At 41.5% G+C, this 13,867-nt stretch overlaps 1 protein-coding gene across 2 annotated transcripts in view; it reads right to left on the minus strand.

Moving 5' to 3' along the window:
• MED23 (mediator complex subunit 23) overlaps positions 1 to 13,867 on the minus strand; it is a 52,189-nt gene that overhangs the window by 8,864 nt on the left and 29,458 nt on the right. For both annotated transcript variants that reach the window (XM_066614639.1, XM_066614630.1), the window contains 11 exons: positions 13,017 to 13,162; positions 11,144 to 11,389; positions 10,820 to 10,962; positions 9,681 to 9,855; positions 8,631 to 8,794; positions 6,603 to 6,727; positions 5,797 to 6,002; positions 5,153 to 5,333; positions 4,863 to 5,033; positions 4,039 to 4,255; positions 1,769 to 2,005 (listed from right to left, as the gene is read on the minus strand). In XM_066614639.1, coding sequence (XP_066470736.1) covers positions 1,769 to 2,005; positions 4,039 to 4,255; positions 4,863 to 5,033; positions 5,153 to 5,333; positions 5,797 to 6,002; positions 6,603 to 6,727; positions 8,631 to 8,794; positions 9,681 to 9,855; positions 10,820 to 10,962; positions 11,144 to 11,389; positions 13,017 to 13,162 — 2,011 coding nt within the window. The remainder of the gene's footprint in view (positions 1 to 1,768; positions 2,006 to 4,038; positions 4,256 to 4,862; positions 5,034 to 5,152; positions 5,334 to 5,796; positions 6,003 to 6,602; positions 6,728 to 8,630; positions 8,795 to 9,680; positions 9,856 to 10,819; positions 10,963 to 11,143; positions 11,390 to 13,016; positions 13,163 to 13,867) is intronic.

The raw sequence follows: 13,867 nt of genomic DNA on the forward strand, positions 1-13,867 counted from the left end.
CAGCTCGCGCGAGAGGTCAAACAGTCTCCCTCAAGCCGAGAGCAATTGCATCGGGCCAGTGTGGGCTCCAACAAATCTCCGGAGGGCCAGAGGCTCATTGGAGTCTGGGGGCTCCCTGAGGGCTGCATTGAGAGGCCTTGAGGGCCGCAAGCGGCCCCAGGGCCGGGGTTTGGGTACCCCTGCTCTAGAAGAGCAATAATGAAGACAACAGAGAGAGGAAACAAGAAAAAAAATAAGTCAAAATCCTCAGAATGGCAGCAAAGAAAAGCCTCCCACCTCTCCATATGGATATACAGGTGCAGCCTCTTTACCCACGGATTTTTTTATCTGCGGATTTGTCTCAATGCGAATGGGGTGGGGGAAACCGAAAGTCACATGCACCTTTGCCTCCTTTGACCTGCACTGGCGTCTGGATCCATTTCCAGGCAGCCCAAAACATTGCAAAAAGGCTCTGCCTCACCCAGGCAGGTAAATAGCCCTGGAGCCCTGGAAGAGGTTCCCCTTGCAAAGGAACAGTAACACTCCTGGAGCCCCTGATCCAGCAAAGAGGCTGAAGGGGGGGGGGCCAAAAATCTATGTAGCCAGAACATGTGCAGCAAGGTGGCGCTAGCTCTCTCTCTCTCTCTCTCACTCACACAGGGGCATATGTGGTAGCAACAGAGGGGATTGCTTTAAAAAACCCAGGGAGTGTTTGCCGAATTCCCCCCCCCATTGAGATGGTGTAGGCAATCACCGACACAAGCAGTCCCCCCCCCCATGGTGCAGGCAATCACCAAGCAAGTCTTCCCACCAAGCAAAGCATGAGATTTAGCCTACAATCCTCTCCACACTTTCCTGGAAGTAAGCCCCATTGACTGGTATGGGGCTTACTTCTGAGTAGAAACACATAGGGCTGGACTCTTAAAAGCTCAGCATTCCAACTGTGAAAGAAGCTGGACAGCTGGCAACGGGAAGGGCTCAGGAGGGGGAGGAGAGGGGATTGCTTTAAAAAACCCAGAGAGTGTTTGCCAAATTCCTCCCCCCCCATGATGTAGGCTCTCCTGCTCCAGCAAGCCGGCAACGGGGAGGGCTGAGTATGGGGGGAGGGGATTGATAACAGCTGCCTTAAGGCCCAATCCTATCCAACTCCGGTGCAGCCACAATGCAGCCCCGAGATAGCTGAACAAACATTCCCTTACCTTGAGGAGGCCTCTGTGACGGCCACCCCACCACAGAATGCAATGCATGCCCCATTGGCACAGCTGCACCGGCAGTGGAAAATTGCATAGGATTGGGCTCTTAGTTTCCTTCTAACCAGAAGTGTCAGGCTGCAGTGTATTTGCGTAACGCTACGGAATTTAGCACAACGTGTTTTTTGTTAATCGAGCTGAGTCACGGAATGGAACTAGCACAGATAAATAGGCTCCACATGTAATAGACCCATTTTAAAAAGGGCTATTTTTATGATGCTCTGCTGCTGAAGAGACAGGGCTGACAGGTTGATGAAAAATTTCTTCAAGCACTGAAGACTTGCTGGAAGCTTGCTTCCCCTTTTTAAGGAGTGGGTGGGAAATGGTGAGTTTCAAGAATTCTTTTCTATGCCCAAACCTCACAAAATTCTCTGACAACCATAACCTGGAGTTTATACTACCAAACTATGAAGGAGGTGGGAACATTACAGAAAATGACAGCACAGCACAGCCAATTACTAATTAATTGCAAAAAGAATGGTTCTCTTGATGCATCCCTGTATTTTATGTATATTCAGTTTTTTTTTAAAAAAGGATATTATCTACCAGTCTTGCAATCAATTTGCAGTAATAAACATCATCAGGAATCCATGGATTATCCTCTCCTGCATTCATAGCACATTTGAGATAAATGTCACTTAAACACCACCCTAGTGGCCGATTATCCTTGAGAGAGCCAATAATGGCATGGACCAGTTTCCGTTTGAGGTTTGTGCGATCTCGAAGATGCCCCTCATAGTAGTGGAGTGTATTGTACAGGTAGGTTACTGGACGGTCTGCCAAAGAGAGAACAGGTGCATTTGTACACTGCATGTAGTCCACACTACAAGAAATCAAACTCTTCATCTGGGCAAATTGTGTACCAAAAATGCTGAATTTCTGCTGTTTAAAATGTGAGCTGATCAGATTTGTATCATTTCTCTTCTTTTGGAAAAAGTTATTTTATACAATGAATGCTGAGATTATCATGAAGCCAAATTCGGCACCATTGTAACTATTCCCTGCATTTGCGTTGAACCATACCATATACTCAATCTAGCATGAACAAAACACAGAGGCCAGTTAACCACCTGAACAGTTATGCCTATTTCATCATTGATTATGCACTTTGTAATATACTGAACTATTTGCTTCAGGATTTATGCTAAAATCAAGATAATCTCCACCTACAAGTCATTTTTATTTGCTGAAATCTGAATACCCTCTATGGTGATCAGCCAACACAGTTGAAATTATTTCACAGTTGTCTGGATATTTTTTTAAAAAAAACATAGCACGGGCCTTTGTTACCTGAATATTTTCCCTTAGCCAAATACTGGTTTCCACGTAATAATGCTCAGGTTTTCAGAACATGAACCATGGAAACAAGAACCACTGCATAAGGCCTAGGCACGCTAGACAACCAATCTGTAAATACTTATACTAATGACAATAGATATGTGGCCTTAGAACAGCAGGACATGCAACTACACTGAAGAAAACTATTAACCCTTTTCCTTCTAGATGGCTGTACTAACGTATACAATTAATATGTGCTCATGTTCAAGGTTGTTATAATACTGATGATGCTTGAGGTTAAATCTCAGCACAAACTATTCTGACAAACTATTAATACAGTGTTGTTACATTCTGATTTGGTAATTCACCTTGCCTTTCCATAGCAATACAAAGGCACCACAAAAAGAACAAAGACCAGGAAAGTAATTTATTTTGCAATTAAATTATGCAGAACTACTGACAGAGTCTAATTTACACCAATCTCAAATCAAGCTGTTTGATCACATAATTTGGATTTGTTTTTAAGCTGTGGAGGATTAATCCTCTGTTCCTCAATCTTTGTTCTCAAGACAAGCATGCTAACTACTGCTCATCAGGGTCTTCTGAATTCTTAAGCCCTTCATTTTTGTGGTCCCTCTTCAGCTTTTGATGCAATTTAAAGATACCCTAGGATGTTCATATGCCAAGGTCACTCACTTCTCTTTACAGCTCTTACTTCAAAGACAGTTGCCCTGACCAATTATAAGAGCTTTGATGTATGCATGGGCTTCCCCTCTACTTCAGTGGCAGGAGAGCTCTGTGCATATGCTCCTGAACTACACAAATCGAGTTTCTCACGCTTTCACTGTGAGGTCTACTCATGCAGGAGCTCTATAGCTGCACTGATGTACTGACAGAGTTTTACTTAACCCTGAGATGCTATCACACCTGCCACATTTTTGAAGAATTTCTTTCAAAAGGTCTACAGCAGGGGTGTCAAACTTGTTTCATACCAAGGGCTGAACAGCACTCATGGTGCCTGCGAACGGCATGAAGTGATGTCATTAGGCAGGAAATGATGTCATTAAACTGGTCATAACCAAAACCCAGCACTTTTTCTCACTTAGGAACTCATTAGCTGCAAATAACAGAAGAGAAAATACACAAATCTTAATCATATTTCAAGATATCGGAGAGCCGAATTTTCATGTGGGCTGCCCTTACAGCAGTAACACCTCAGCAGCTGAGAGCCTGAGGGCCAGATAAAACGCTTCCATGGGCCACATACGGCCTCCGGGCCTTATGTTTGACACCCCTGGTGTTTACTTTCTGGTCTACAGTTTAACTACCTAGGAGTCTTTTTCTCAATAGTGAGTCTGGCAGAGCTATATTCAGTTACTTCTCTACTAGGCCAGTAAAACAAGTCAAATCAGCACACCTCGATGCACCCTTAATGAACCAGAGATGCTTTTCAGTATCACCTCACTCTGTGGAAGAACTGAGCGAATTTGCAGCGAGTGGGAACAGATCTAACACATGGTTATGAACTCACCATGGAACTTGTATAGGCCTCCGAGGTGATCCAGCAGGGTCTCCAGTGATTTGGACACTGGGAGGAGTTCCAGAAATCTGTGAATCACAATGTCAAACACTGGCAGGAAACGGAGACACACATTCCCAAAGTATATTGGTAAGTACTGGGGCTGGATCTGAACAGGAGGATTGACTTGCTCTGCCAACCCTTCAAAATATAACTTTTCAGGATATTTCTGAAAAAAAAATTTGAAAAATATTTAGTTTGTCTGCCTACAGACCAAACTAGTTATGTTAAATGTATAGTCCAGTGTATTTTCACTTTAAAGTAGCAGTGAATCAGGGTACATTCCGGACTGGGATCTCAGCATGGAGGTAGGGGATGCTAAACCTTTTATTTCTATGCCATTTCCCTGCCAAAAACCCTCTTTCTCAAGCTACTATGGGCTCTGAAGGTTTCCACTGCAGCAAATGACATATTTAGGGTTCATAGGAACTGGGCGGGGGGGGGGAGTGAGGCAGATCAAGTCCTCTTGTGTAGCTGCCATTTTAAGATGAACACAAACTCCCAAACTAGATGTTTTGGCCCTAACTTCCATAATGTTTCAAGTAAATGTTTTATTCCCTACCCCAATGCAGATTTTTCCATCATTGTGTGGTGCCCTTGAGAAGTTCTACTGCTCTTTCAGATCACTGCAAAATCTCTAGCATGAACTGAGCTTCACTTACAGTGATGTAGTCAGGCACTTACGCAGGCTACAAATACATGTGAACCAAGGCTCTGACAAGAACTAGAGTGATTAATCACAGAAAGACATTACTATCCAAGAGAGTATGAAGTACCTTGTGATAGCTCATGTGCTTGGTGTGCCAGTCATTCTGCAGCCAATGCTCTGGGGAGTTCTCCTTCACAAAATCACTCACTCTGTTTCGGAAATCGTTAGGTTTCAGTAAGAGCAGTTGGATGATGAAGTAGCACACTTGGGCTTCATTTCCTTCGTGACTACGCATAGCCTGCAATGAAACAAATACAAGTACTGCAAAATGCTACAGAATGGAGTTATCAATTACACTGGTATAATTAAACGTGCTGGTTCATTCCGTGAAGCAGCCTCCTTTGCAACCTTCCTTACCAAACATAGTATCAGCCGGTCCAACGTCACAATGTTGTATTTCCACACCATGTCATTCAGAATCTCAATGCACTTGTTGAGCTGCTGGCCCCCAGCTGATGTGGAAAATTCATAGACCAAGAAATCTGCAAATGTCCTGACATGAGCAACCAGAGCTCTGGCTCCAATCCTTTCCAATACTCTAAGAAAAGAGAGAGCAAAATGTAATGGTGCAGGGACACAAATAATGTAAGAATGTGGAGCACCAGATACTCAGTCTACAGTTGCCATTGCCAAACAACCAACCACTACAGTCACATCAGTTAATAGAGAATTCACCTGTAAAAATACATGAAACAAGACAGAACTAATGAAGAAAATTCTCAGTAAAACGAGTGATGATTCCAACTCTTAGATTTTTTTTAAAGGATCTTCCCTGACTTATTAGATAGTACAAAGCACCCTACTGAACTTTGCAGACCTAACTGTGAGGGCAGAGTTAATAAAGTCTGGTTTCATTAACCCCAGCAACTGGCATATCTTGGCAGACGTATTCCATCTCTGTGGGAAACATGTTCTATGCAAATCTACTATGCCAGAAATAACGCAACTAATTTTACTGCACAGTATGCTACGGAATATAGTTGAGTCTTTACAAGACAGACCTGTAGCCAATTTGGTTAATATGATCCGTCTCCAGAAGCATCTTCCAGAGGAGACAAAGGAAGAGGGGAGGGGACCCCTGCATGGAAAAGTGGGTGATGATGTCATTCTCATTGGTCATAGACTTCCACTTGCGGTATTCCTCCTCAACGTTCTTCTTCAGGTTAAAGCGACTCTCTTGAGGGACATTATTTTGTTTGAAAAACGCCTGAAATAAAAGCAACACATTATGAGGTGACATGCCAATTTCATCAGTGCTTCAAGCACTGATGGTATTCCAGGGTTTTCCCCTCTCCCCCTTAGTGTTTGCCATAGATATGCCATTTGCCATGTCTCTGCAAACCTTCAGCAGCCATAGAAGTTGTTCCTGCAGAAAAGGAACGGGGACAGAATGCTGACAGCACTTCAAGTGCTCCTGAATTCTGCTGAGGTGTGGCGAAAAATCATTAAGAAAACAAGAAGAGCTCCACAGAGGCACTCGCCCACACAAAATTCAAAGCTGAGTGGTTAAAAAGATTATTCTACTATGTTCATATTCATTTCAACAGACAGATGGAAACAATCTACCACACAAAGATTATTTCGCAAATAATCTTTGTGTGGTAGATTCTGTTTCTATCTGTCTGTTGAAATGAATATGAATTGCATTTTGTCGAATATGCTTTCTTATTAGATCTTTAGGAAGATATCCTCCAGGATACACAAGAAGCACACTGAGTAGCTTCTTCCAAGTAGTTTACTTGAAGTGACTTTCATGAAGACTTGCTCAAATGTATAAACAGAGATGTACTACATTTGCAAAAATTACCTGCAGCGGAGCTGGAAAACAGCTCAGGGTATGTGAAGCCCAATTATGAGGAGTAAAGCTCATGATAGTCTGCAGAATGTCCTTGCACCAAGTCCCCTGAATGGAGTCTGATCCAGTGAAAAAATCTAAAGAATTAAAAAAGGAATTCTCAGCTGTATTTACAACACCTAATACATATACAATGAACTGATGAAATGCAATTTTCAGAGCCTACTGACACTGTATGTATTACTATTAACAATTCTGAGATCTCTAATAATTCATATCTTCTCAGGTTATTCCTTCTTTTATATTCTCGTTGAATTCTGCAAAGAGCTAACCTACTACAAAATACTGAATCTACACTGAACGAACCCCTGATCAACCTACAATGCAACAGCTATCCTAGTCAGAACATCAAACCTCATTACCTGAATTCCCTTTTGTGGCAGGCTTGGTGGCAGAGATTTTCATGGACACTATAACAGGTGCACCTGCAACAACCTGGATGCTACACAAGAACCAATCTCCAACTTGAAGATCTTCAAAAAGCGCTGCAGGAGGTACAGCCTGATGCCAAGACTAGAGCAAGTGTATGAGCTGTGTGTGTGTAATCCAATGCATGACTACCAACAAGTAAGTTTAATGGGCCTTTAATGAGCTTACTCCCAGGTAAGTGTGCATAGGACTGAAGCCTTAGACACACACCACTGCTAGATATTACTGCTTTTATCTTGAGCAGCAAACCTGGTCTATGCCTGATTTGTTTTAGAAGCCCAGTTTGATTTTGACAGAACAGCAGGTATGAAGGCATTAAAATTTGGTAACAGAATGGTTCAATTATGCCAGGGCTTTTCAAACTGGAGCGTCATGACGCTCCAACCTGAGGGCCCTGGCCTCTTTCCCCTTAAGGGGCAGGGACAGCGAAGAGGCAGGGAGGAGGCAGCGGTGTGATCCCTAAGATTGCTCAGGGGGCTGCAGGGGCTTGGCTGTACTTACCAGAGCCTCCTGCAGCCTCCTCTGCACAACCTTCTGCAGGGCTCCCCACAGCTCTGCAAGTGAAAGCAGAGTGATCAGGCCCTTCCTCCACTAAACCGGAAGTGGAGCACGATCGCTCCACTTTCACTTTTGAAGCTTTGAGGAGCTTTGCAGAAGACCGTGCAGGGCTCCCTGCACCCCCCAGAGGCTGCAGGAAGCTCTGGTAATTGCAGCCAAGCCCCTGCAGCCCCTTGATATCTACTGAATTTGATTTTTAAATACAAATTCCAACATGAATGAAAATTGGGTTGGGGTGCACAACTAGTCATATATTAACAGAGTATCTGTGTGACTAGAGCTGGATCAGGATGAAGTTCTCAATTACATTTTATGAATCTTCTTGTATCATTCACTTGGATAATTCATTCATGTTGACTACAACACTGTTTCTTTCCTATACTACTGGAATAGTTTCAGCTATTTGGAAAAAACCATTATGAGAATTCAAGACCTTTTAAAAACCATTAACACTCAATACAGACATACTTTACCCCTTCAACTTGTTACGGACCAGGACGTGGATGAAAGTAAAAAATAGATGAATGTCAAGGCATAGCCTTATTTAGCTCGCAGATTTATTTTGTCCAGTGAAAGAATGTAAATAATTAACAATATAACACAAGTAAATGCACGTGAAACCTAAATAAACAGAAACAAAAGGAAAATACAGTCAGTTCTTGTTATCTGCTAGGTTTAGGATCCTGGAAACTGTAGCAGAAAGTGATAAGTGAATTCGCAGATCACGACCTCGGATATAAAGAGAACTGATTGTAAACTTATGCATGTTGATTAACTTCTTGGGAGGATGGATGCAACTGCACAAAAGAGGAAAGAACTTGGACGAAATCTGAATTGTAGTTATAATTGAAAGCAGTTGAAAGAGCAAAGCTATGAAAGTCAAGGTATGCCTGTACAATATTTCATGCTTGCATTTTTGTGCTCTGCTTTCATACGTACTTTCAAAACCATTTCTGCTCAACATTCATAAAACTGAGCGAGACTGGTGCTTACCTGTGACGTGCGTTGCTCTTGCCAGTGTCAGAATAAGCGCTCTGTTGAGTTCCTCTGATTCTGCTGAAAGAACTGTTTTTGGCTCATTAAGGAAGCGTGTAAATTGTGGCTGCACCTCAGAGCTACCCAAGGCAGTGATCAACCGGAGAGCTGTGCTTTCAACACTATAAGAAGACAACAATAGCCTTATTTGAGCTTGTTATGCTAAATGCTGAAAATCAGAGTAGCTTTAGGGAATAATTTGCTTCAATTAAAAGATACACAGTCTCCAAGATATGCACAGGTTCTGTTCAGGATGCTTGTCCAGAAGTCAGAACATGCATAGCTTGAAGCAGCTGGCTCTTGCTGGCCAAGTACTATCTGTGCAAAAGCACCATAATGAACTCTGCCTGCAAAAAAGTTCGGACGAAGCCACCCATCACTCAGACATCTGCAGCTTAGGGACCTGATGTACGTGTTTATCAGTGCCTGTGAAAGTGACACACTCTTTTTTTAATACAGTGCAACAAATATGTTTTAAGTGTATACTGTACCTAAAAACATAATATATGAAGTTGCCGATAGACATATCCCAACAGAATCAAATTTGGGGTGCACATAAAAGACAGTTTTTCATTTTCCTATTGTACATTTTTGCAATACTCTGGGAAAAATGCAGGAGGCTTAGGAGCATACTGGGTTAAGGACATGATTTGTTGGTGCACTCCCTTGTGCCCTGTACCTCACAATCTTTCAAGCTAGGTTTTGGGGTTATGAAGCTAAAATACTGCTATATGCTTTCTGTGGGTAGGACAAGTAACACGCAATAAATTAAACTACTTATTGTGCCAGCCTAAACAGTAGACAGATTTCCAGTCTTGCGCCCACTATACTGTTACAGAGAAGTGTTTTTCAGCAGCTTCCAACAGAGAAATCTCAATGTTCAAATCAGCCATACCTTTTAGGAATGTCTCACTTTCCTTTGATCTGAATGTGGTTTTGGTCCAATTCCATTCCACTATGTGCCATGCCTCCAAAGTAAAAATCATGTTTTGAGGAAACAGTACTCACCACAGATGAAGCTGGTTCTGATTTGTTTGTGGCACAGCTGCGAGAGAATGAAGATTACTCAACAGCTGGACCCGGTAATGAGGTTGGATATGATGCATGCGATAGCTGAACATCTCCAACAGAGTGTGCAAAATTCCCCAAGCATGAGATTTAAACACTGTGGGTAGGAGCTGACCTGAAAAGGTAAAGAACAACACATCAACTGCTTTTCCCGTCATAGCAGTCAGAGAAAACTATTTTTCTCATTATCACAAACACACACAGCCTACACCTCACAGAGTCAGGCAGGATGACACTAGTTCTCTTTTTTTAGTATTGCAGTATTGACAAACTACATGTGGTAGGTTCTTAGCAACACAGGGCTAGAACAGCAGGAGATTTTAATTTCTTCAGTATACTTATAGTAATAAAATTAGGCTAAATATTGCAATATTCTTGAATATCATCTTGGATAGCATTGACTTCCTGCACATGAGAATAAAGCAGGAAAACCTGCTTAATGAATGAATCATCTCTAATGAGGCAGATAAATGCTGTCTTCAATTTGGAGTCATGAACAAATTTCAGCTTGCAAAGTAACTGGGTGATGATAGGCAAACCACTCACTCTCTTTTGGCATCAACAATATTTCTGTAACTGAAGGCTACTGGCCTTCCTTGCAAGCTAGTTGTAAGAATGGCCGAGATGACATATGCAAAGTATTTTGAACATTAGGACACATACAATTTAAAAACATTATCTAAATATATCTATATGCCTATTATTGATTCTTTATCTTAGGTTTAAGAGCTCATTCACTCTGTAATGCTATCGTGTACCAGAAAATGATTTAGATTACCAAGCCAATTTGTAGAGAATGTCCCCAAATAAACTATACATAGCTAAACCAAATTGTAACAATTGGGTCTTGATCCTCCAAGAGACTGCAACCAGGCACTAAAGCACAATTTTCTATAGTGTGAGCTTTCTGTAATTTGATATGGGTTTTCATAGGATACACACTATGTGTGGCATCTCTCTCTAGTGTGTGCATGCATGAGAGAGTGTGTGCATAGAAAAATACGTGCCAACTAGAGTGGCAGCAAGTTTTAGTGACAACTTTCAGCTAACAGTCAATTAAAACACATGAAGTTTCTTACTGATAAAACCTTTGATGCCCAAGGATTCTATTTCCATATAAACAAGCAAGCGACTGTATGTTTCCACAAGGGCTGGAGCCAAGGCCACGCTAGATTTTGCATGGGCCAATTTGATCACTCTGGTAGCTATGCTGTGAATAAGGCTGGAAAAAAACAGAAAGCCATGTTATTTTCAAAGCCATATATTTGAAACTATTATGTATTAGTTCTCCAAATAGTCTGTATTAAAGCTATTATTTTAGTTTGGATTAGAATCCAAATAGTCTGTATTAAAGCAAACATGCTCAGATCTTCTATAGCTTATGCTTATTGACTATACAGTACCTCATCTTGGCATGAACTGTGAGTGAGTCCAAGAGATTCATTGGCAGTGGTGTGACAGAACCTGAAGCCATACAACTGGTTCCTGGGAGAGGTATCATCATGTTGCCATTCCCATAAATAGTTTCTACAAGAACACCCATAGGTAATGTGAAGCATTCTGAATTGGTGGAATAAGCATTGCACAGCAAGGCAATCTTGTAGTCATTCATCTGCAAACTTTTATTCCTTAGACTCTGTTGCAAGAACCTGTATAGCCAAAGAAAGGTAAATTATGAAAAGGAAAAAAAGGATTATAGTATATCCCTGAGAGGTCCCATTATGCTGAGCAACAAAAAGTTCACATCTGAGCAATCAAAGTATTTGATGTAATCAAAACTATGTGTTTGTATTGTTAGAATTCAGATTTTGAAGAGGCCACCTTGTCGCCATGACAAGTAATCTATACCTCTGCCATGTGTGGAAATTATGCATAGGATTTTGAAGATTTGGGTTGCTCCAGAGGTGAACAAGCTCCAGCCCAATCCAGGAATCTTACTGAAAGGCTCTTCATCACTGGTTTGAAATTTCTGTTGAGACACCAGGACTGCCTCTATAAAGAAGCTCTATTTTGGTGACAGAAATGCATAGCATTCAGTATGTTCATTTGCTAATTTGTCCCTATTTGCACAGGCAAAAAGGTGGAATTGCCAACTCCAATGCAGCCTAGCCTTTGAGTGTGTCTGATGTGCACACACTGCTTCAGCCTTGGAGTGGTATGCTGCTCTGCTGTGTTCCTTTTTAAACTTCCTTCTCTGATTCTCTGCTCCTTTAAGACTCCTCCCTCAGCCCCATCCAGTGCAGTGTTATCTCTTCTTTTTCTCAGGCAGATGGAGCTGGCCTTTTAAGAGCATGGCCTTCAGTCTGGCTCAGTTTGTTCTGTTAAATACTCATCCTGTTCCTTCAACTTGAGTATTGCAATTATTTACATGCTATGTGCTCAGCTTACTAACAACTAGAGGTCTTCTTGAAACCGGAGGGCAGGCTGTATTCCTTGCTCAAAGCCAGAGAATCCGCTGTCTTCAGCCATGTCAGAATCTTAGCCTGCCTTTAGCCACAATTTTTCTCTTCCTCTTTCTTCCCCACTCTCTCACACTCACACACATATAAGCAGTCTGCTAAATCCATCTAGCAGCTATTCAAAACTCAAAACCTACAATCGTATCATGACCAAATTGTGTATCATGACCAATTGACCAAAGTAATGACCAAGTTGTTTTTATTGTAAACTACTGTGCTGCTCAATCAATGCATGCTTATCAGAAGCCCCATTGGGTCCAAGAGGGTTTACTCTTTAGTAAAAGTATCTAGGGTGGCGCTTAGGTTTTTTTGGGGGAGGGGGGTATAGTATATTATAAGTGAAGGAAGTAAACACAACTGCTCACATCTGTTTGCTATTATCTTTAGAGCTATCTATTGTTGATTACCATCACCTTGTTCCTTCCTTTCACCATTAAAGTTTAAGATAGTTTGCTCCTTGAGTAAGGGACTTACTGTTTCGTTTATGTCATTTGGAAAAGTCTTATGTATGTTGATTGTGCTATATAAACACATAAATGAGCACGTTGTGTGATATGAAGCAGGATCAGGAAGACTTGTACTATGATAAAGCAATGGAAGGGACAGCAGAGCTTGTAATACAAAGATGCAAAGGGCATAGTGGACTGGGAAACATATACTGTGCACTAAGCATCAGCTATAATATATTTTACATGGGGGAGTACAATTTTCACACTATTTTCACCAACAACTTGCAAAACATGGGAGTGCCTTGCATTTTTTACCATTTATTACAGGACTACCATCACTGAAAGGGAGTATTACAAATAAGACTTACTCATGGTGAAGCTTGAGAGAGTGAGGAATAGGAATCTGAAGCTTAGAATTGTCACTGTGAGCCTTCCTATTCAGATGAATCCATATGCAGGTCATTGCAAAAGCATGTGTTGACTGGGGTTTGTTGATATCAGGCACAGGAATACACTAAGGAAAGATGGAACCCAAAGTTAAATTCTATTCTGCTGTCATGCAGATCTGCAAAACATATTTACACGTGGGAATCCCAGTTTAGCAATGAACTCAATTTTCTTTTCGGAACTTGTACATGTGCAAGCACCTATCAGCCTCTGGAAGTCAGTGGGTGGATACATTTTATATACATACAACATAAGCCTCAACATAATCTTAAAAATCATCTTACCTATTTACGGAAGTTAAAAGAATTAAATGTTGCACACATATTTTGGTGAAAGCAACATACTAGTACAGTTTACGACATCATCAAGACTACAAAAATTCATGTGCAAACACAAAAACAAAAGCCCGAGACTTGTATTGCACTGAATTCCATTTATGATTGGCAGTACTTGGAAAAGAAGGAAACTTCTATTTATATATAGAAATACTATAATCCCAACATTGTCTTCACACAACAGCACTGATTTACTAGGATTATTCCAAAAGATGCCCACTACCAAAATATGCAGGATTCAAATCAGAACAGATTTTTAAGTCAGTGAATGATAACACGTAATTGTGGCCAAACTGCATCATACTGTAAGTGAAAAGAGCGTACAGGTTGGCCCTCCTTATCCATGGGTTCAGGACCTGTGGATTTGCCCCAACATGGGTCAGGAGGGCCTCACTGTACCTCATGGACGTAACCTGGATGGAACAGTCTTCCAATCA

The sequence above is a fragment of the Tiliqua scincoides genome, chromosome 1 (genome assembly GCF_035046505.1).
Source record: "Tiliqua scincoides isolate rTilSci1 chromosome 1, rTilSci1.hap2, whole genome shotgun sequence".
NCBI classification, from domain to species: Eukaryota; Metazoa; Chordata; class Lepidosauria; order Squamata; family Scincidae; genus Tiliqua; species Tiliqua scincoides.